Source organism: Melitaea cinxia, chromosome 22 (genome assembly GCF_905220565.1).
Source record: "Melitaea cinxia chromosome 22, ilMelCinx1.1, whole genome shotgun sequence".
Classification (NCBI taxonomy): Eukaryota; Metazoa; Arthropoda; class Insecta; order Lepidoptera; family Nymphalidae; genus Melitaea; species Melitaea cinxia.
The window spans coordinates 13,601,473-13,625,935 of NC_059415.1; the positions used below are offsets into that span (position 1 = coordinate 13,601,473).

Sequence of the window (24,463 nt, forward strand, 5' to 3'; positions counted from 1 at the left end):
TCGATCCGCTCGACTTGATGGTTTTACACAAAAATCACATTTTTATTTACTTATAATTAAAATTTTACAAAATTCAGAGCACGCCCATGTCACGCCCATGTCCCGTACGATCATAGGGTCATAGAGGCCGTGAACGTTTAAAAACTTATAACTTAAAGATAAATCAAAATTGAGTAATAATTGTAGGAATAGTAATTTCGAATATCTTAACATTAGTAACTCAAAACGCGAGGGTAGTCCTACGTCGACTACGGAAGATAAAATCGTTCGATTTGAGCACAGAGCCTCGTGACCGACTTACACGTGTACTAGTGAAATATTTTAATAGAACCTATTCTGTGTATATTTATCTCTTTCTAACACATATTTATACAATTACTAATAGTATTTAAAAACTTTTTACCATGTTTTTTACTTTCATTGTCTCGTGAACGAGACATTTGCAGAATGTCGAAATATCAGCTCGGAAAAATGAAAATAAAAAACATGGTAAATATCCCTTATACATAATTTTTAAATAATTTTATTGATAAAAATAACTATGTTAATTTAAAATATTTAGACAATTGTTGGGAAGGGACAAGCGTTCAATATTAAATTCAGTTTCAGATTACGAAAGACAGCGGCTGCCCAATTTCAAAACATAGTAAGTAACAAAAATAAAATTATTGGAATATATCAATCGAATCATATTCACACGACTCCATTGGAACGTAAAATGCAAAAAAAAAACGATTTCGCAAAATTTGTCCCTTACTATGTTTTGAAATTGGGCAGCCGACAGTCATTGAACCTATTCTGCGTATATTTATCCCTTTCTGGGAACATAATTATACAATTGTAAGAAAGGGACAAGCAAACAATATAAAATTCAATATTAACATTTAATATATTCGAATCACAACAAGAATCATTATAATTATGGCATTCGTCGAAATATTAAAAAAACTAAAACATATACATAAACCTTTTTTATCATGAACGTTGATATCATTAACAATGTTACTGTGTGAATATTGAAACCTAAAAGTACAAGGCAGTGAAACAACAAATACACATATCTTCTTAAACCAATAACTCCTTATTTTCTCCATAAAAGTATGTTTAGTCGTAATCCGCAGTCCACGCACCAAGATATCCTCGGAACAATGTACAAGTTAATCGTTACATTACTTACAACAGTACAAGTTAGTACAGTTGTAACTCAACATAAAACATTACAAAATGTCGGCGCGGACGCGATAGGTAGCGATACGGTAGCGATACGGTAGCGATACGGCAGCGATACGGCAGCGACTCTAGTGCGACGCGTACGGGTTGTGGGGAGGGGGCTTCGCACAAACCGCTTGCTCGTACGACGGCGGCATCACTGGAAACACACAGTAAACTGTAATGTAAGGTTCGTTCACTAATAAATTTCAAACTGGGAGCACAATGGCACGCACATCAGTACAAATTACAAGAAACTTTGCAACTAAATACAATTGCAATTTCTGGAGTAAGATTTCTTTACGCACGCTTGACTTGGATAGTAAACTGGTGGATGCATGATAAGAGCGTTACGAAAAGTGTGATAGGAGGCAGCGAACGGAAGTTCAGAGGGAGATATAAGTTAGTGAAGATAGCAAGAGAGTTACGGTTCGTATGTTACTGTAGGAGCGTATATTTTAATTTGATGTCTTTCTCTTGAGTGGAACATTTACCAGCATATGGAGCGATCGCACACAAGCAGGCGCGAGATAATACTATTTGGATATAACAATTATTGACATTAGATGACAATTATAGTTATCTCGCCAAAAACAGAAGTACAAATCTTAACGTTATTTAAATCCTATTGTAACTTGCCAAACAAGTTCAAATAAATTTCAAATAAAGGCTTTCCATTGCATAACCTAACTCACTTCTATAAACAACAAAGCAACAATAAACACATGCACAGCTAATGAAAATAGTATTAAACCTTCACACGTAACACACCTAAGGATACCTCGTAAAAGTCACGATTTATTAGCGACATACCAATAATCATAAAAATTTATAACTATTTTTTTAGTTGCACTAACTCAGAAACCTTTGTTCGCTCATGCACAATACTTTGCTGAAGATCATGACAGGATCAAATGCATAATTTAAGATTCTATAAAGGACAAACAGACAAACATTCATTTATAACATATAGATAACTTATATTTTGACTCTACTTGTAGATCATTAGAATACAATTGTAGGACCACCTGTTTCCGCTGGCGCCGTTTATATTGTGCTCACTACAATGGGCTTTATAAGATCAGTCGACTGCTACGCATTAGTCATTACTACTAGAAAAACAACAATTTTACTGTGATACTGTGATTCAACTAATGGCTGCTGGAAGCTCATTATATATATTTTTAAACTAATAATAATAATCAAAATGTATTGAAGAAAGCTTGTAACACATTAACATGAAGTTACAACTTAATTGGAGTGTAAATTTTGTCGAGAAGAAACGAGGAACTCAACAGTTACTGTATTAAAAACTGCCAACAATCATATTTATTCATCCAGATGATATGTATGACGCAATAACGAACTTAAATACAAGAAGTGTTTGGAGAGCTTATTGCGATTACACATTACGCGTCTGTACCAACACCGAGGCCAAAAATATTTGATATGGACTTGTCGCCTGCCTCTAATCTTGAACATATATGTATGTATATAGTACATATACACGGGGACAAGCGACGTTGTCTTTTAGGAGATTATGTTGTCTACACAGGATGACTGACTGATTCATTATACTGGACTGGTCACATAAGGTTAGGCTTGGAGGTTACTATTACGTTATAAATAACCAATTAGAAACCATTGGAAATTCAGGTTGCGTCAAAGATTTAACTGAGGTAGGCCTAAGCAGGAAATATGCTGCTCAAAATCTGGAGCAGCCCTACTGAGGAAGCAACTCGACCTTACAGAAGATGACAGCTGAATAATACTGTTTTCAAGCAGCATTGTGTTCCTGTTGGTGTAGTAAGGTGACCAGAGCTCCTAGGGGTTATTGGGGGTAGGGTCGGTAACACACTCGGGATTCTTGTAGTGTTGCAGGCGTCTATAAGCTACGGTAATCTCTTACCATCAGGTGAGCCGTACGCTTGTTTGCCGAACTAGTTGTAAAAAGAAAGATGAGTGACGCGTGGAGTGACAGGTGATGAAAAGAAAACAATCTATACGAATATTATAAAACTGAAAAGTTTGTTCGTTTCTTTAAACGCGCTAATCTTGGGAACTACTGTTTCGAATTGAAAAATTCTTTTGAGTTGGATAACTCAACTACCGAGAAAGACTACAGGTTACTTTCTCTCAAATGAGCGCGAGTGAAACCGCGGCACAGCAAGTGTTTATACAGAGACCAACAGCTCCACACATACGTCTCGTCTATAGATAAAGGACTCTAGAACGTCCAAACGGCTCTAGACATAAACGTCGTAACCAGTCTGTGACCATTGTGCTCAGATATTGTCAACTTACTTTCCAAGGTCTAATGTCTTACAACAAGATATAAAACAGACTAGCTGTGCCCGCGACTTCGTCCGCGTGGAATTTAACAAAAAAGTTATTGTTCAGTTCGTAGAACTATAAAATAAATCAATTTCTAAAATAAAATTGCCTATGTTATCCCTTATTACATCAGCTATCTGCCAATGAAAGTTCCGTCAAAATCGGTCCAGCCGTTTCAGAGATTGGCCGGAACAAAGAAACAGACAGACAGACAAAAATTGTAAGCAATGTTATTTTAATATTACAAACAGACACTCCGATTTTATTTATTTGTATAGACATTAATGGAATTTCTATTATCAGAGCAAATAATAAGATAACGAGAGACTTTCATAACACAATAAACATTATAATCCACATATCTAATAAGAACGAAACAAACACCTTGTTTTTGTCATGAAACAAATATGTTGCACTAGAATCGAACTCATATCTTTTAGTGCAGTCTGCGTCACGATATATTGTGAGTCACAATGTGAATAATTTAGTTATAAAACGTTATATTATCATCGTTTTAGTGGCTATAGAATATATTTTACTATATAATTAGGGCAACAAAAATTTCCATACAATGTTCATACTCCATAAAGACATTTGGACGTATCCTCGACTTGAACTTGTTTTATATGTATGACATAAGGGAACTTATAAAATATGTTATCTACAAACATATTTGCAAATTTAACTCTACACCTAGGACCTCAATGATTAATTGAACTGTCTATCACTTAGTATGGACATTACCTTCTAGTCTAAGATCCGAACCTAAGTCGATCTTCATCGAGCTGATAATAGAATGAAACATACTTTGTCATAAATTTAGCATATTAGATAATATATTAAAAATTGGTTGCCTAAAAAAATTCAGTACTATTTTTAATAATAAAAAAAAAAAAATTAATTGCAAAATCAAGATAAGATCATTTTAATTTGACTTGATAGTCTGAAACGTTTAAAATGTAGAAAATAACTGGCAGAGATACCTGTTTATACCTGGTAACCCAGTAGTTCGTCCAGGTTACCTCTAGGTATCCGAGAGATTTTTTCCTCCGGCTTTTTTTTCTCTCGGCCTACACTAGGGACATTAGTTTATCTTATTTATTGTAATATTTAATAAAACCGAGGACATAATAGGAAAGGTATGTCTACCAAGACATTAGAAATTTAAAGTAACTTAATATTTTGATTATTTTGACTAAGTTAAGGTTGCACATAACACTGGGTATATTACCTAAGTTTGTAATGCACCCAATGTTAAGATATAAATTTTTATTTTATTGTTTGATTTTTTGCTGCCTTAACTTTTTTTAAAATTATTATCGAGTTTTTTTTTATTTATTTGTATTATTTATTTTGTAAATGACATTATTTTGACTTTCGTTAAGTATGTATATCACCTTATGACGAAATAAATGTTTTCATTTTTTTTTTATGTCACTAGGTCGGCAAACAAGCATATGGCTCACCTGATAGTAAGCGATTACCGTAGCTTATAGACGCCTACAACACCAGAAGCATCGCAAGCGTGTTGCCGACCCAATCCCCAATCCCCCCAGGAGCTCTGGTCACCTTTCATTTCATTTAATTTCAGGTAACCCAAATAACAGGCAACCCAACGGCTGCACATTCTATAGGTTTCATACTATCAAGTCGGATTCAATTTTTTTATTATGTTGATGATTGATATCTATTAATTGGGTGATCCAACACAAGAGTTTTTTAATTCGAAATAATCCTTCCTGAGACTGGGGCGTTTAAGCTCACATACGTTTTATCTTTATATAATTAGTATTTAGGAAATGCAGGCGTGGACAAAACGATTACGCGAATACAAATTTTTGGCTAAATAATTTAAAAATGTTGAGTTTTGAACTCATAGGAATAAGTGCTTTAATTCGGTGGTAAGTGGACAAAAGGTTTCAACGAGCACTAGCTACCGAAACAGATCAAGTCGTGCAATCCTCAAACAACATCTACTAAGCTTTCACAGCATCCATCAGAACACTAATTTCTATCATCTAATAACATTCTTATTTTAAATGAAAATTTTAAAAGAAACGATTTAAAAATTCGTGGAACGAAAAATACGTGCAGAAAAGATAATCGTATTTTAAGAGTAAGCTCCAGTCACGTGTCGAGGGCTGACACGTGCTTTATTCATTCTACGTGCACTTATGCCTATTTGACCTATCATGGCATTAATCTATGACGTGTATAATCTATGGTCCATATCCGATAGTATATTGTGGGATGTGTCTGAACAAGTTCCGAGCTAGTCAAGCTACGACCGACCTTGCGTGTTCCAGCCGGGCGCCGCTATCCCAAAGAAGACTGCCGGACAACTTACTATTAGTGTATTGTAAATAATACATGTCACCGAATTATTGTAAACATTGATACGGGATCGTCCATTCATCACGTGACGTATTCTACTTTTCAACCCCCTACGCCCGCTTTAAGACCGCCCTTATTGCCACACCACGTGTATTTTTATTAAGACAAAATATATTGAGTTTCAGAATAAAATACACGTCACATCTCATTACAGACCCCCCCCTCCCCCTCCTTGTGATATTCCCTTTCGAGCTTCACGTGATTAATGGAGACAGTTATCAAGTGTATAGAAACGTCACGTTCCTGTCATACAGAATAAGTTGTCACAGCGTTCGAAAGTGCACGCACACAATGTCATTTGAATGTTGGAGAGAGAGATTCAGAATTGTTGTTGGTTGATGCTGTTGTATTGTCTGTTGCGTTCATAATTCGTCAATTCAATTCTGAGAAATTCTAATATTTTGAAAGTTACAATGTCAAGGGTCCGCTGACTAGCAATATTCTTCTGTTATAGTCTCTCTAGTTGTATTTTTTAAATATTATTTTGAAAACCGAGTTCCTCTTTAAGTAACCCTACAAGTCTACAAATATAAATAATTTAATATGACAATACACATTTATATCAGAACTAAAGAGTTATCACAAATAGTGATTGACTGCCTCCATTAAGTGCAGAAGTGCTTCAGCCTGATGAATTCGCTCTTCCAAAAGTAACTTATAAGAAAAACGGCCCTAAGCGCTGATTCATTAGTTAAATAGTCAAATAATTCAATACGACAACTCACACACTGTGTGTAGACTCACCGTTAGCGTCCGGGGCGCTCGGGGCGGAGGGGTAGGTCGGGTAGGGCGCGGCGGGGGCCCCGGGGGGCGGGTAGCCCGCGGCGGGGGCGAAGCCCTGCGGGTAGCCCGCGCCCTCGGGGGGTAGTACCGCGGTTTGGTAGCTTGGGTGGGGGTAGGGCGTGCCTGTTGGGTAGGGCGAGCTAGTGGGGTAAGGCGCGGCCGGGTAAGGCGCTGGGGCTTGAACCACTGGGTATGCCGTCACTACGGGCACTGGAAACAAAAACATTTTGATTAGTTACACATAAGACGTATTTATAGCGTATATGTAAAATGACATAATAGTCTCATATTTATAGTATTAATATACTTTACGACAAACTTGGTACCGCCTCAGACTTAAGTAATGTATTAAAGTTCTGTAACTAAAAAAATACGAAACAAAATTCTCCACAAAACAATATTTACTCACAAGAATTTATAATTCACTCATGGAGTAACAGACTAAGACAATTACAAAAAATAATCACTTCAGCCTATCGCAGTCCACTGCTGGGCATAGGCCTCCACAACTTTGCACCAAAAACGGCGTGAACTCATATGTTTTGACCATATCCACCACGCTGGACAGGCGGGTTGGTGACCGCAGGGCTGGCTTTTAAATAATAGGGCTAGCTAACGACTTAAGAAAAAATTAAAAAAATTTGCGAGCCGTACTTGTTAAACTAACATCTCTAGGTACACACACATATACCTGTGGTAAAACTGCATGAAATTTAATTCTGTAGATTGATAATTTAAAAAAAAAGGCGGAGAAGATCTCCCCGCCGGAAAACGCACGAGTCCTATGGGGTAACATCAAAATTTTCTTCGCGAACGATGTCGCGGGCTATAACTATCGACAGAAGTCGCGCTTGACTTTTTTAAATGAAATGAAAACATTTATTTGTTCTATGACGACGCGGTGGCGCAGCAGTAACAGCACTGACTGTTGCGCTTAGTCACAGGTTTGATCCCCGCTCATGACAAACATTCTAATGTACCGTGTTATGCAATAATCTTAAGTAAATAACAATATTTTCTATCGTCTATTAAATATAACAACAAATTACCAAATCTAATGACTTTTATTTTATTGTAACATTAAACTTTTAAGGAAAAAATAACGCGACGGATAATAGACCACAAAACATTCAGAGGGAAAACCCTCCAACTAATTAGGACGCTATGCACATATTGCGCTGTTGTATACATTCGCTCGGCAATAGTTCTAATTATGTAATAAATAATAAATATCTTATAACATACACACAAGGTCGCCTGTTCCTATGGTAAGCAACTTAATGCTTGTGTTACAGGTAACAGCCGACTGTTATAACTATTTTTTTTTTATAAATATACATAGAAATAATACATATAAAAATATATAAATACAAATATTACACCCAGACTCAGGCGGGAATCGAACCCGCAACCCGCGGCACAGAAAGCAGGGCCACTACAAACTGCGCCAACGGGCTAGTCAAGTTTTTTTTTTTTTTTTTTTTTTTTTTATGTCACTAGGTCGGCAAACAAGCGTACGGCTCACCTGATGGTAAGCGATTACCGCAGCTTATAGACACCTGCAACACCAGAAGGATCGCAAGCGCGTTGCCGACCCAACCCCCAATCCCCCCAGGAGCTCTGGTCACCTTACTCACCAACAGGAACACAATACTGCTTGAAAACAGTATTATTTAGCTGTGATCTTCTGTAAGGTCGAGGTACTACCCCAGTCGGGCTGCTCCATATTTTGAGCAGGAAATTCCTGCTGTGCCCTACCTCAGTTGCAATTAGTTTAAAGTAAAATTAATAGCAATTAGTTTAAAGTAAAATTAAGTCTTATTTAAAGCCTACTTATTTGTTTTTTATCATAGAAATTTCCAACCCGTAGTGGAGCAGCGTGGTGGATTAAGCTCTTACCCTTCTCCTACATAGAAAAAAAAACCTGTGTCCAGCAGTGGGATGTTACAGGTTGAATCGAATCGTATTAATTTATTAAAATACATATAAAACAGTTCTTACAAAACCTTACTTCTGTAAAATATAGTTAGGACTATTATACACAAAAAAAAAAGAATTGAGCGCGTGAGTAGAACCATACTAGTACCAAATTTTTTTTGACAACAATAAAGTGGTAAATAGTTAAATTACTACGAGAAGCGAGGATAGTTGTGTAGTGTTAGAAATGGAACATTCCGATCGTAAGCATGGCGCGGGTTATATTTCGCTTTCACAATAAAACGCAACTACAACCCGATAACACCCGCCACTGTTTCACAAGGACACATCTATACTTGCAATAAAACTGTCTTGGGGTCTGATGCTTTGCATTTACGAAATTAAAACAAATTGCTGTAAAGCTTTCTATAAACGAAACTGAAGCAAAAATATACTTTTTCTTGTATTTTTGTGCGTATACATCGTGGCCTCGCATCGCGTAAAAAGTAATGAATTAATTTGAATGCAAATTGAATTATTCTCTTAATAAAAAAATAATAATAATAATAATAGTCAGCTGTCAGTATAACGGTCGGCTGTTAGTCCTCTGCCCAAAGGTTGGCTGGAAGAGATCGCTGTATTAGCGATAAGGCCGCCTGTTGCAAGCGATGCAACTTGTATTTTCTTATATCATTTGTCACATTGTTTAGCTTTGTATTGGTGTGCGAAGTGTGTGTAAATAGATAAATAAATATAATCGATCAACATTCACAGCAACACTTGCAGTGTGTGCAGTGTGTGCAGTGTCTGCGTGTGCAGTGTGTGGGTGTGGGTGTGTGTGTGTGTGTGTGTGTGTGTGTGTGTGTGTGTGTGTGTGTGTGTGTGTGTGTGTGTAAGTGTGTGTGTGCAGTGTGTGTGTGTGTGTGTGTGCAGTGTGTGTGTGTGTGTGTGTGTTGTGTGTGTGTGGGCTACGTACCGGGGTAAGGCGCCGTGTACTCCTGCTGCGGGTAGGGCGCGGGGCCGGGCGGCGCGGCGGGGGCGGGCGCCGCTGACGCGTTAAAACTTAATTAGTACTGAACACACATAGTAACACGAACTTACTACTAGATCTGCACAGCGTGTAATGCGAGGCAAATCAGACTTGAAAATACGTACAAACTACTACAAATAACACTTTCGATTTTCGCCAACACTGTAAATTTTTCATATAATTTTGAAACATCGCGAATATGATATCTAGTTGCTCGAATTATTTATATTTTATATTTCTGTATGCGATTTATCGACTATTTCTTGTTAATGTGTTCTTTTTGCTCATTTATGAATTATTTACTGTTGGAAACTTTGCTGGTTTGTGTATTGGCTGTATGAATTTATTAATTTACTGTATTATTGTACTGTATGTTTCCTAAATAAAATAAAATTAAAATAAAATCATACGATTCTACAAATTATCTTCAGCGCTTGAATGGCGAGCAGTTCTTATATAAATCTACTCAGGTATTCTCCAGTTAACAACAATCCCCGAGCGGTTCACCCGACCGAATCAGAGCTCGATTAATATTTTACAATCTCGATGAACTGGTTCTTTAACGTAAAATATTATTTTAACCGGAAGACCCGAAACAAAAAATCAGCCAACCTTCTGTATCTTAATATAGGCATCGATTAAACGTATTTTCCACTTAACACGTTATCTGACCAAAAAAAAAAAACAAAAAAAAAAATTAATAAAGCTGTGGTTTTTTATAGCTATAAAAAAGTAAAAAAAAAAACTTGTTTTATATTTTTTACTTTCGACTTTGCTTACTAGCAGTAACTTTCTGGCACAATTCACATGAAGTAAAGTATCAACATTTGTCTATAGTTAGCTAAATTAGAGTCAGATTGATACCGGTCGTTCGAGTATTTTTTTTTTTTATACAATTAGATCGACAAAACGTAGGCTTCACCCGACGTCAAGCGATTACTGTAGCTTATAGATAAACATATTTTTTTTATGCATAAAAAAACTTAAAACTAACATTACAGTGAACCCAATGCGTTAGTTAAGTTGATCACAAATTCTAGCTCGATCTACAGATTTTTGTATACAAATAACATTTTTAACAAATAATTTAAACAATTCAATAAAATCAATAAAAAAAAAATAATAATTTTAAGTCTTAACTAATTAAATAATCACCCCACAAAAATCATAAAATTCCTTTCCTCTTAACATCTAAAACATTACAAGCGTGTTGTCGAACCTACCCCCAATCCTGCCCACTCACCACAGGAACACAACGATACTTGATAGTGTAGTATTATTTAGCTGTGATCCTCTGTAAGGTCGGGCACTTCCCCAGGCGGGATGCTCCAGATTTTGAGCAAGGTATTTCCTGCTGTCCCCTTCCTCTTTTAAATTTATTTTATTTTATTTATTCTTATAAAGGTACTTCAACGACTTATTCACTATTAACAATACAGGGTTCAAATATTCGTAAAATAAATAAATAAATAATATTAAAATAAGATTGAAAGACGATGGCATGTTTTAGAGTTTGTAGACAAGTGTCTGTCGTTATTCCTTAATGGAAAAAGCAAAAGATCTCCGTGAAATACATTAGAAGTAATCAATACTAGTAGCGCCCTACCTCAATGAGAAGGTAGCAGGTCAGTACTCACGTGTTAGAATTCGCCCGCGGTTCCGTCTACGCCGCAGACAACAGCTGAGTATCAGCAGTAGGGTCACCACCGCGACCACGATGTACAGGATGCGCTTCCAATCCATTCAGTACCGGTACTTGTGGCCTGCAAGCGATCGAAAGGGTGCTTCTGTCTTTTATTTATTTTTACTGTAACCTAGAGGTCGACGATCAATCATATGAGGATAATGGGGCGGGCTCGGAAAAAATCGATCGAACCGATCGAAAATCATTAGTAAAATTTGAAGAACGTTTGATATTTCGAAATACTCGATTGGTTTTTGTGTTTATTTTTTGTCAATATCAAACTAAACCATGAAGACTAGGAAACGATTACAGTTGACGTCATCAACAAAATGCGCAGCGCACAATACTCGTTACGTGAAGCAATGATTTCAGTTCAATCTATATAAATATAACGCTAAGTAACGATTACTTCCAGGAAATACAGATATACTAATTATGGATTCCTATTTAAAATCTGCCAGCACCAGGGGCTAACAATAAGACCAGACGACTCTACAATCAATACAATTGTTTTTACATTTTCAAGTATACTTATTCAAATTTGACATACCTGACTAATACTCTGCCTACTCTATAATATCAGTTTTAGAGGGTTATCCTTGCAGTTACTGATATTGTTCTGTTGATGACGTTAAAAATGTTAATAATAAATTATTTATAGTGTGTTTGTACGATTTTATTTTTGTGTTACCCACACATCAGGAAATTCTAAACATTTTTTAATATCATATCAGAAAACGACCATTCCAGCGGGGATCGAACCCGCATCTCCGACTGACCGTGTCGGTGCTCTAGCAAATTAATAATATTTATAAAGTATGTTTTACTTTTAATACACTTTATTTATGTATTGTTTTGTACTTCCGTTACAAAAATAAACAGGAAATATCGCTATACTATAACACTGATTAATTATTATTGTCCTCATTTTTGCTAAATCATTTAATTAATATTATTATCAGTTTCATGTCGTTCTAACAGACTTCTATTCTTGATAGACCAATGTGAATAGAACATGCAATAAATTGAATTGAAAATAGTTATTTCGCCATAAGGTCATTATACATACCTAGTTACAGTCAAAGAAAAAAAAGTAACTATAATAAATTCTTAAAAAATAAAAAAAAGTTTGGGAAATCCAAAAGTGCACGCCTCATAATCTCATTTTTTACAAATAAATTGATATTGTTGATTGCTTTTTAATATATTATAATGAAAATTTTTACTCTATTGCTGAATAAATAAAAAATTAATAAATAAAATTAATTACTAATTGATTGATGAGGCGACTAAGGGATAACACAGTTCCACTACCACATTGGAACTTAAAAAGCCGACCGGTGGTGGGATAACCATCCAACTGCTAGCTTTGAAATACACAGGCCGAAGACGGGCAGCAGCGTCTTCGGTGCGACAAAGCCAGCACTGCGGTCACCAACCCGCCTGCCCAGCGTGGTGACTATGGGCAAAACACATGAGTTCACACTATTTTTGGCGTAAACTTATGGAGGCCTATGTCCAGCAGTGGACTGTGATACGCTGTAATGATGATGATGATGAATTACTAATTTATTCAATAAACAATAAACTAAAAAATTTCATTATAAGACAGCAGCGTGATCTTTGAAAGGACTTAGTTTTAAATCATACTGAAGCATAAAAAAAATAAATGGGCTTGGTCAGTTAAGTTTTTCGGCAGTTATCGTGACCACGCCAGTTTTCATACAATTTGACAGCCGGACATGCACAGTATAATTTTTTTTTTTTTTTTTATTTACTTAAAAAGAAAAATGTCTTTTAAAAATGTCATCAATCATCAGTGTTGAAAATAAATAGAAGCAATTCTAATTTATTCAAGTTCAAGAAATCGTTTGATCTTTGTAAGGCGAGTGTAGAGCACAACCTTATCAGCTTCGCTTATGAGGCTTGCAATAAAAATAAGTTGAGGTAGCAAAAGCATCAATCAATTTTAAAAATGTCTACATCTAAACATACATTACAAACTTAGGTAATGTGCCCAGTGTGTTACAGACAAATGAGTCATTGATATGAGTGTGACATTAGCACACCAGTGTAATGAAAGTACGTAAGCTAATAACAGCTTGTAAGAGAAATGTTATAACTCTTAACATAACCGCAAGGTCAGAGTGCAGTTGTATTTCCATTAATTTAAGATTTTTATATCAAGGTTATTAAGAAAATTACTCCCTTTTACAGTTTTTGTTTTATGTGAAATAAACTAAACTATATTTCTATTGCACAAACGGTTATTTAATTGTTTAAACATTTATTTATAGATATCAAGTGATTGGAAGTTCCTTGATAATATTTTTTTCTGTACATGACTCAACTATTTCAAATAGTGGTGAAAGTACTACTGGTACATATTTTTAATAAGACTATAAGGGAGTCATATCCATAAATTACGTTACAGGTTAAGGGGGGAGTCGACGAAGTGTGACATAGTGTGACAAATGATAGGGGTCCAAATTTGGTGACATCACATTTCAACATACTTATAATATATTTAATTGTGATTATTGAGACATGATAATAAATAGACATGTAAATGTTGTTCAAATTGATGTGCAAAATTGCAAAATATGTGATGTCACACTAGGAAGGGGTCTCATAAATGTGACAAGCTGTGACAAGGACCTGGGAGGGGTCAAAAATCGTTTGACGTAATTTATGGGTGGCCCTAATTATAAACAAACAAAAGGCTACCTGTTGGGAATACACAAACACTATCCTAGCCTTGTGTCAAGGCTAATTCACTAAATCCGGCTAAAACATCATTAAACAATACACAATAGTGTCACTGGTAGCACGTTACAACAGTATGCGATCACTGAAGGCCAGGAGCAAGACACGTTTTATATTATAAATTAATTTTGTATATTTCACAGAACCAGACTCCTCGGAGTCTGCCGACGCACTGACAGTACTATACAAACAACCCAAGTGCTTTATGTGATAAGGAATTCAAGACATTACTGTAGTATCCGCGACCCATTGATGTATTTTAGGAAGCGACTAAAAAAACTTCATAAAATTCACTAGCTTCTATAATGACGTCTTTTTTTATTTAATGGCTCTCAGATTACTAATCTACTTGCAAGAAAAAGTTGTCTATAAATCATTCGTTAAAATAAGGACTATGACTCAGAGTAAAAATACGGGGTTTTACCGCAAACTGGAACGAAGCACAAAAATGATAAAAAGCAATATTTAATAATTAAACTTTTATTAGGGATAGTCCACTTACTTCTTAAAGTACTATATAAACTACTTTCTAAGATTTCGTTTAAAACTATTACTTTTATTTATTTACAAAATTTTTCGAATAAAGTGTTAGAGTATTAAAAATATGGATCAATTATCAAAACATTTATTTTAAGGTTTAGCAACACTATCATTTTTAATATCAGTAAAATCGGTTAATTGCCAGGCCTTTGATAGCTCGTTTGTCATGGCAACACAGTTGACACTTAAGAGGGGAATGGACGTTGACGGGGAATTATTTTATTTTAGCTTTGGCGGTGATAGATTAAAAGCAGAGAGAATATATACTGACTACAGATCAGACGTGAAAGGCGGTCTCGATACTACTTAGTGGCGTTAAGTATTGATGTGTTAATTAATAAACTTTATAATAGTGCATATTGAGTATTTTTCTAACAGTCAGAAGTGACAAAGTTAATCTACGTGCCCGATGCTGCGGTCTCCTCGATCTTGGATGTTAAGGTCAGATCTTGGTGTTATTTGACTTTCATGTGGCTACGTTAACATTTGCCGCCTCAAAATCGATATCGAACCAAAGCGAGGAAAATTCTACTAGCGAGCTACTGCGAAGTCCTTCAAAATTTAAATTGCTCCTGATTATCTCATATGCAGAAGGTACGCGAGCGGTAAACAACAAACTGCACACATGTTTTTGGAAGTTTAGTGAAAGTGATCTATTTAATACATAAACTATAATAATCAGTACCTACACGTAGACTACGCGATGTGTTTCGAAATAGAAATGTACAATTATCGTTGATCTTTGTTTTTAAACTGTTATTATTAATCTTATATGACTTTTTTTATTATTAATTTAAACTACATAGCTATTGGTGTGTTTATATATCTTAATTGAGGTTCCATGTACCTACTTATTGCCGCTGTTTCCGGATTTACTGCCGGTGTCTATTAATGCTGTGTTTAATATTGTGATAGTATATATATTTAGTTTTGTTATATATATATAAAATTTTGTATTTGTTGTTCCTAAGTATATCTTGAATCATTTACTCATTGCATCACTAGTGGAGATAATGGGAAAATCTAAGCGAAAACGGCGGGAATCAAGCGTAGATAGTACTTCTACAGATTCTAGTTTTAGTGATAGTGACGATTATGAACGTAGGTCACGACGTAGAACGAAACGTAATCGAGGTCGTAAGCATAGCCATAAAAGACATGGTAAAAAACAAGCGCATTCTGAGCGTCGCAGACATAAATCTCTCAGTAGGAATGTTAACCGGGGGTCGACTAAAACTCCCCCGTTGACATCGCCGATTCGATTAAATAGGTTAAATATACCCATTGCAGTTAATGATCAAACTGATCTTTGTTTGTCGAACAATAACAGCGCAACAAATAATGTTACTAGATTAAATAACCCTAACAGTAATTCTGCGCCAGTAACTTCAAATTTTTGGGCTCAAAACAATTTTCCGGTGGCGTTCAGTGTTGTTCCAGAATTTGACCCTAGTGAAAATAGTCAAACAATAGAAAATTGGATAAATAAGGTTAACGAATGTGCGCAGATTTATTCTTGGAATGACCGCCAAATATGTCATTATGCTCTTCCTAAATTAAGTGGTTTAGCCAAAAAGTGGTATCAGGGTTTATTCTCAGTCCTGTATAATTGGGATGAGTGGACACAAAAATTAAAATTAGCATTTCCCTCAAACGAAAACTACGGTGATTTATTAACAACAATGTTAAAACTTAGGTGTAGGTTTGGCCAACCTCTAGAACATTATTACTATGACAAAATTGCGCTTATAAATAAATGTGAGATATCTGGTAAAAAGGCAGTCGGTTGCCTTATACATGGTATCGATGACAAGTTTGTACGAATGGGGGCAGGTGCCTGTATGTTTGAGGAACCAGAACAGGTCCTTAACTACTTGCGCACGGTATCTCAACATGAAACCAACACGCCATCCATCAATAATCGCAACCGGAATAGTCATCAACAATCCAGACAGTTTAATAAGGTAGCAAATGAACAAATTAAAGGCAATAATAGCACAGATACAGTTAGATGTTTCAATTGTAATGAAATGGGACACATAAGCTTAAAATGTAATAAACCAATAAAGAGGTGTAACTTTTGTTTAAAATTAGGCCACGAAACTAAAGATTGTCCTAAGAACAGTAATAATACTGGCGACGCTAATAAAAATAATAGTTCGACGGAACGAACTAAGGGTGTCATGCGTATTACCAATAGTGAGTCCGATAATGCAAAATTTTACAAAGACGTCAAAGTGGGTGATATAACATTGCGAGGATACGTTGACCTAGGTAGTAAGTGTACTCTTATACGAGAATCTGACGCAAAACTCTTGCATGATACTTGGGCTACTGATAACTTACCGATTTTGCAGGGTTTTGGCAATTCTTCTGTAAAACCAATTGGTAAAGTAGTAGTCACTTTACAAATAGGCGCCGTTAAGGCTGAAACGGAAATTCTAGTCGTAGAAAATCATTATTTAAAAACATCAATTCTGGTTGGGCAGTCATTTACGGAAAAACCTAATGTAATACTTTTGAAAACAAATGATGATTTAGTTTTTATACAAACCCCAGATGTGAATAATAGTGATTTAAAAATTAAAGTGTATGCAGAAAGTGATTACGTTATTGAACCAAAAACTACTATGCCCATTGATGTCACTACAAATAGTAAATACTCGGAAGGGCTATTTGTTCAATATAATCTTCGAACTTTACCTAACAACGAATATATTGTTCTACCTGGTATATTTCAGTTCAAAGCAGGTAAAGGGTATCTAATGCTAGCCAACTTGTCACTTAATGATTTAAAAATTACTAAAGGAGCTTTGTTAGCTCGGGGACAGCAATACCACGAAATAAATAAAGAATATGTAGGTATAACTACAGAAACCAAACAGTATGAACCTTTACCTTTAGCGGATGTAAAAATAAGTACAATAGTGACCGAGGATCAGAAACAAAAATTGTTTAAATTAATCAAAAAATACAGAGATTGCTTTGCAATGAATTTAGGAGAATTAGGTAAAACAAATCTAACTGAAATGGAAATTAACCTAAGTGACAATAGACCTGTAGTATATAATCCATATAGAGTTTCCCAGAGTGAACGTGAATACCTAAATAAGATTATAGAAGATTTACTCTCCAATGGTATCATACGTGAAAGTACTTCTGATTATTCAAGTCCAGTTATTTTAGTCAGTAAGAAAAATGGCGATAAACGCCTATGTGTCGATTATAGAGCCTTAAATAGAAAGACACTTAAAGATAAATATCCTTTGCCTCGCATTGAGGACCAATTAGATAGGTTAGGGGGTAATCAATTCTTTACAAGCCTTGATCTAACATCAGGGTATTACCAGGTGCCCATGTGTGAAAACAGTAAACGGTATACTGCATTTGCAACACCGGATGGTTTGTTTGAGTTTGAGAGAATGCCATTCGGGCTTGCTAATGCACCTAGCGTTTTCCAGCGAATCATTAACTCTATGCTGAAAGGTAAACAAAACCTAGCATTAGCATATATGGATGATCTTTTAGTGACATCACAAACAATAGAAGAAGGCTTAGACAAGTTAGAAAGAGTTTTTCAATTGTTAAGATCAGCTCAACTTAAGTTAAATATAAAAAACTGCGATTTCTTTCAGACTCGAATAAACTATTTGGGGTATGAGATCAGTGCAGACGGTATACGCCCTGGGGTGGCTAAAATTCAGGCGGTAATTGATTTTCCCATACCTAAAAACGTTCACGAGGTTCGACAGTTTGTTGGGCTCACTAGCTATTTCCGACGTTTTATTCACAATTTTTCAGTGATAGCAAAACCTCTGACGAATCTTACAAAAAGGAATGCTGTGTGGTGTTTTGATGAGCCACAGATAAAGGCTTTCAATGAATTAAAATCTAAATTAACCACCAGACCCGTTTTAGCATTATATGATCCCCAGGCCGAATTAGAAATTCATACAGATGCTAGTAAAATCGGTATAGGCGCCATATTAATGCAACGTATAAATTTAGAGACTTTCCACCCTATAGCATATTACAGTCGTCAGACCACATCAGATGAAAGCAAACTACACTCGTATGAGTTAGAGACTCTGGCAGTAGTTTGTGCTTTAATTCAATTCAGAGTCTATGTTTTAGGAAAAACGTTTAAAGTTGTTACGGACTGTGCCGCTATACGTAGTACAATGACTAAAAAGGATTTGATTCCTAGAGTAGCTCGCTGGTACTTAACTATGCAAGAATACGATTTCACAGTAGAGCATAGAGATGGGGCTAAAATGAGTCACGTTGATGCCTTATCGCGCAATCCCAGTACGTCTGAATCGAAGGTCGTGGTAGACGTTGTCGATGTTTTAGCAATAGATGATGATGCGTGGCTGAGTACAGTGCAGGAACAGGACTCAGAGATACAAAGAATAATTAGCATCCTAAATGATCCAGACACTAAAGATATAGTCGATATTCATAAGAACTATACAATAAAAAATGATCGTTTATATAGAGTAGTAATTGATAAAAATAATGAAGTCAATTTAAAGTGGGTAGTTCCGAAATCGGTAAGGTGGCAGGTAGTTCGTATGAATCACGACGATATTGGTCATTTTGGTTTTGAAAAAACTTACAGTAGAGTTAATCAAATTTATTGGTTTAAGAAAATGCGACGATTTATTAAAAAGTATTGCAATTCTTGCTTAAGCTGCGCACATAACAAACTACCGGCCGGTGCTAAAGAAGGGGAGCTCCATCCTATACCTAAAATTAGCAAACCATTTGATACGCTCCACACTGACCATTGCGGTCCATTTCCTATAAGTAAAAAGAAAAATTGTCACATTTTAGTAATCATTGATGCCTTTACGAAATTTATATACATAAAACCAGTTAAAAATACTAAGAGTAGCACCACCATTCAAGTATTTACAGAATATTTCTCGCTGTTTGGAGTACCACGCCGTATAATATCAGATCGTGGTACAAGTTTCACTAGCAAAGAGTTTTCAAACTTTATTAATGGTAGAGGTATCAAGCATATTTTGAATGCTGTTGCCTCTCCCAGGGCAAATGGCCAGGTTGAAAGGTACAACCGGACTATAGTCGATGCCATAACTGCTGCTAATCACGGTAAACCTGAAAATGAATGGGATTTATGCTTACCACAAATTCAATGGTCACTAAACAATACTATTAACAAAAGCACCAATCGCACTCCTTCTGAGATGTTGTTTGGTGTTCAAACAACAGGCGTTTCGGACGGTATCATGAACCCTATAGTCGCGGATTCTCATTCCGCGTTAGATCGAGTTAAGATTAGGTCTGATGCAGAGTCCCGAATTCAAATTAATCAGCAAAAACAGAAAGAACGTTTTGATAGGTCTCACAAAAAACCAACACAATATAAATTAGGAGATTTAGTAAGAGTCGAGAGAGATATCCGTTCAGATCCGGGACAGAGTCGCAAATTATTGCCTAAATGTGTAGGGCCATTTCGAATCTCAAAAATTATCGGTAATGATCGCTATGAGATAGAGGATACCCCCATTACTAGAAAAGAAGGTTGTAAACCATATAGGTCGGTTTTTGCTGTTGATAGGCTACACCCTTGGCTAGTTTTTAATGATGCAATGACAAGTGATTCAGAGTAGAAAGTGGATTTGGTTATAACTAAAGTGATGGTAGGTGATATAGACCTTATATACTGTTATAGAATGAATTATTGATGTATGTATGATTTTAAAAATAATGATATCATGGTAATGAAAGACAGTTATTTATGTAATACCATAAAAGTGAATATCTAATTATATGTCAAATTCTATGTACAATTGTATGCTGAGTGAATTGTAGTACCGATGTATTATAGATTACATTACGTATCCTGTATATGATTATACTATATTAAAGAAGTAAATTGAGAAAAAAAAAAAAGAGTAAAGTTAATGTAAATTAATTATAAGATCATTAGATAAAGATATACACTTTTAACATGTAACAATTACGAAAGTTAACCATAAAAGTGATTAATAAAAAGAATGAATGATTGTTTAACATATTGAGAATAATAAAGAGAGATAATTATAATTTATGGATAGTAGTAATATATACTTAAATTATTGTATAGAGGCGGATCATCTTATTTCAATACATTCAATTTACCAGAAATATATAAGAGAGTTGTGACAAGCGGACTTCTAAGAGATGTTAAAAGAGTGAGTCGCTATGGGTGAGAGTGCCTATAGTCGATGTTAGTTTTAAGAGTGAGTCGCTATGGGTGAGAGTGCCTATAGTCGATGTTAGTTTTAAGAGTGAGTCGCTATGGGTGAGAGTGCCTATAGTCGATGTTAGTTTTAAGAGTGAGTCGCTATGGGTGAGAGTGCCTATAGTCGATGTTAGTTTTAAGAGTGAGTCGCTATGGGTGAGAGTGCCTATAGTCGATGTTAGTTTTAAGAGTGAGTCGCTATGGGTGAGAGTGCCTATAGTCGATGTTAGTTTTAAGAGTGAGTCGCTATGGGTGAGAGTGCCTATAGTCGATGTTAGTTTTAAGAGTGAGTCGCTATGGGTGAGAGTGCCTATAGTCGATGTTAGTTTTAAGAGTGAGTCGCTATGGGTGAGAGTGCCTATAGTCGATGTTAGTTTTAAGAGTGAGTCGCTATGGGTGAGAGTGCCTATAGTCGATGTTAGTTTTAAGAGTGAGTCGCTATGGGTGAGAGAGCCTATAGTCGATGTTAGTTCTAAATGTTATTGGCTATGATTAAGAATGCCGGTTTTTTTTTTCTTCTCTTATTTTATTGTCCTTTTTTTGTATTGTGTTGTAAACGCGAGGCCGCGTTTGACGTCAGGATTAGCCGAATGTTAGAGTATTAAAAATATGGATCAATTATCAAAACATTTATTTTAAGGTTTAGCAACACTATCATTTTTAATATCAGTAAAATCGGTTAATTGCCAGGCCTTTGATAGCTCGTTTGTCATGGCAACACAGTTGACACTTAAGAGGGGAATGGACGTTGACGGGGAATTATTTTATTTTAGCTTTGGCGGTGATAGATTAAAAGCAGAGAGAATATATACTGACTACAGATCAGACGTGAAAGGCGGTCTCGATACTACTTAGTGGCGTTAAGTATTGATGTGTTAATTAATAAACTTTATAATAGTGCATATTGAGTATTTTTCTAACAAAAGATTACGAACAATCGACACCTAACAAGTTGTCAACTGTCACAAATGTTGACAAATATTGTCAAACAAATAAAAATTATACAATTTTGTACACCAGTACCACCTTCGGACACCAGTCAGTTTCGATAATAAACATTATCAATAACCCAATCATGATTTTGCATTATATTCTAGCTACTTTTCCTACTATTATTTTTTCAGTTTTTTTTTAAAAACTGGTTCTCTAGATATTCGGATCCTTGGAGTGTCTTATTTTATTACACATTGATTACGTTTTAAATTTATTTACAATAATAGATTAATTAAAGTACAATATGTCTAAGATATGATGAAATATTATACATTTGTAACATCGACAAATGTCACCGATATGGTGTTATCGCTAATGTCAAACGAAATAACCTAAAAGTGTTTGTACCCACTCCAACACAATGTCGAGAATTTGTTGTATTTTACAAAAATCCATACATATACCTCGAAACGTATTTTACCCACAAGTGGCAACTGTAAATAATTCATTATGCATCAAAGAATTTCACACAAACGAAACAAGCTATGCGGTTAAGAAAACTACATCGGCCGCCGGAGGTATATTTACATCACATTTAAAGCTTTATAAGTGTGAACCTTTGCGATATTGTTACACAATGTACATATAACTTGTTATTACCGTACCAATTTAATGAACTGGAATGTACGCAAAAGACTAGTAACTCGAATTTCAAGTAGCATAAAATTAGGGACGAATAAATAATTATAATTTTAAAATAAAACAAAACGAATTCAGGCTCTTATTTAGCCTAGATACTTATTTTTAAAGGAATAAAAGGAATGCAATATGTCTATTATTACATGTAGTCAGTTAAAAATCTAATATATAAAATTCTCGTGTCACGGTGTTTGTAGTTAAACTCCTCCGAAACAGCTTAACCGATTCTCATGAAATTTTGTGTGCATATTGGGTAGGTCTGAGAATCCAACAACATCTATTTTTCACACCCTTCAATTATAAGGGGAGAGAGGAGGATTGAGGGGGTTAATAAAATATTATGAAATTTTGTGTGCATATCGGGTAGGTCTGAGAATCGGCCAACATCTATTTTTTATTTCCCTAAGTTTTAGGGGGGGGGGGGGGTTGAGATGGTTGCTAAAATATATGGCAAAACAACATTTGCGGGGTCAGCTAGTATTTATATATATATATATATGGCCAAGAGTAATATATAAGGCACCTATATATTGTAAGAGGATGCTTATGACTTTATAATACTTATTTAATTCATTTGGAAGAAATTCCAGACCAAACACTGTGTAGGTTTTCTTTTACAATTTTTTCTTTATCTTTTATTTATCCCAGTATGATGATACTGGCTGTGTAGATATTAGTTTTGTACAAAAGTTTAGTATATGTACTATAGTCGTCACAAAATAAGAGGCCAGTTTTGACATTTGACAAATACCCTAGAACGTAACTGGGTACAAAACTAAGAAACAATAATTAGAAATTGCATACTACTATAAAGCTTAATTTATGGTAGTATGCAATTTCTAATTATTACAATACATCTCAAAAACATTTACGTTCTAAACATTACGTTCTAATTTATGATCTTAGAAAACAATGTAAAAAATATAAAATAAAGACAAATTGACCTTTTGTACCATGGAAATATTTCAAATTACCTACAATATTAAAGTTTAAGTTAAATTTCTCATCCAAATTTTAAATAAATGCAATTAACATGACATAATCAAATCGATCAAATATTCATACAAACTTGAATCGATTTATCGTGACTATCGAATACCGAGTTGTATGGTTACTTCGCTAATTACGTTCCAAAGACAAATGTCCAAACGGGCCTATTATTTTGTGATGACTATAAAAATGATTGATACATATTATTGCTAGAGTCTGGTAAAAAGGTTCTGTTGGAAGCCTTTGAGTACAGAGCATTAAGAATAGTGTGCTCTTAAAACAAAATAACTTCAATTTATATCCACAAATAATACTACGTAAGGTGTGTGTATTATTGAACATAACTCAAGAAGTACTCGTCAGATTTTATACAATTATAATAATCAAAGAATCATCAAAATAGGTACACCCTGTAACACGTTATGAGATGGTTATGAGGTAACAAACAGATAGGAAAAAAAACAATTTTAAATAGAGAACCTCCTTCGTTTTTTCATTGGTTTAAAAGTAAGAGCTTAAAACACTGTTAACGTTTTTTATCAGGTGTCCTCGGCCTGGGTAAGGGTAAGAAGAAAGCGGGTAAACTAGGAGCTATGGAGAAAAAAGAGCTACCCGTGGAGACAGATCCTGAGAAACTGGTCAACTATGTCTGCGGCTCCAACATCTACGTCTCTGGAGAGGATGTTAAGGTTTGTATTTTATTTTATATTTATTTGGGCAAAATTTATTACAACACACAATCAATAAATGAAAAAAACTCTGCAATTTTTACACAGGGCAGACATCAAACTTCTGAAAAGTTTTAGGGGGGTAGTTGTTACGATTTGTTATATTGACGATGATCATGGTCTCACGTAAAAGGGCTTATGGAGAGGACGTGCCGCTTACGCCTTTTAAGCAATAATGTATTTATTCTATCTCATCAACTTCT

The 24,463-nt window shown here is 35.2% G+C and overlaps 1 protein-coding gene and 2 long non-coding RNA genes across 3 annotated transcripts in view; 1 reads left to right on the forward strand and 2 right to left on the reverse strand.

Annotated features, from left to right (window-relative positions):
• The window catches only part of LOC123664653, a 51,164-nt gene that overhangs the window by 24,859 nt on the left and 1,842 nt on the right, over nt 1-24,463 (forward strand). Inside the window, exon 3 of the mRNA XM_045599171.1 lies at nt 24,076-24,221. Within this exon, the coding sequence (XP_045455127.1) occupies nt 24,076-24,221 (146 nt within the window). The remainder of the gene's footprint in view (nt 1-24,075; nt 24,222-24,463) is intronic.
• Nucleotides 957-6,810, reverse strand: LOC123664757. Its single transcript, XR_006744889.1, has 2 exons — nt 6,682-6,810; nt 957-1,369 (listed from the first exon to the last, which is right to left on the reverse strand). It is a non-coding gene; the product is annotated as an uncharacterized LOC123664757 (long non-coding RNA).
• On the reverse strand, nt 19,279-19,843 carry LOC123664758. Its single transcript, XR_006744890.1, has 2 exons — nt 19,576-19,843; nt 19,279-19,460 (listed from the first exon to the last, which is right to left on the reverse strand). It is a non-coding gene; the product is annotated as an uncharacterized LOC123664758 (long non-coding RNA).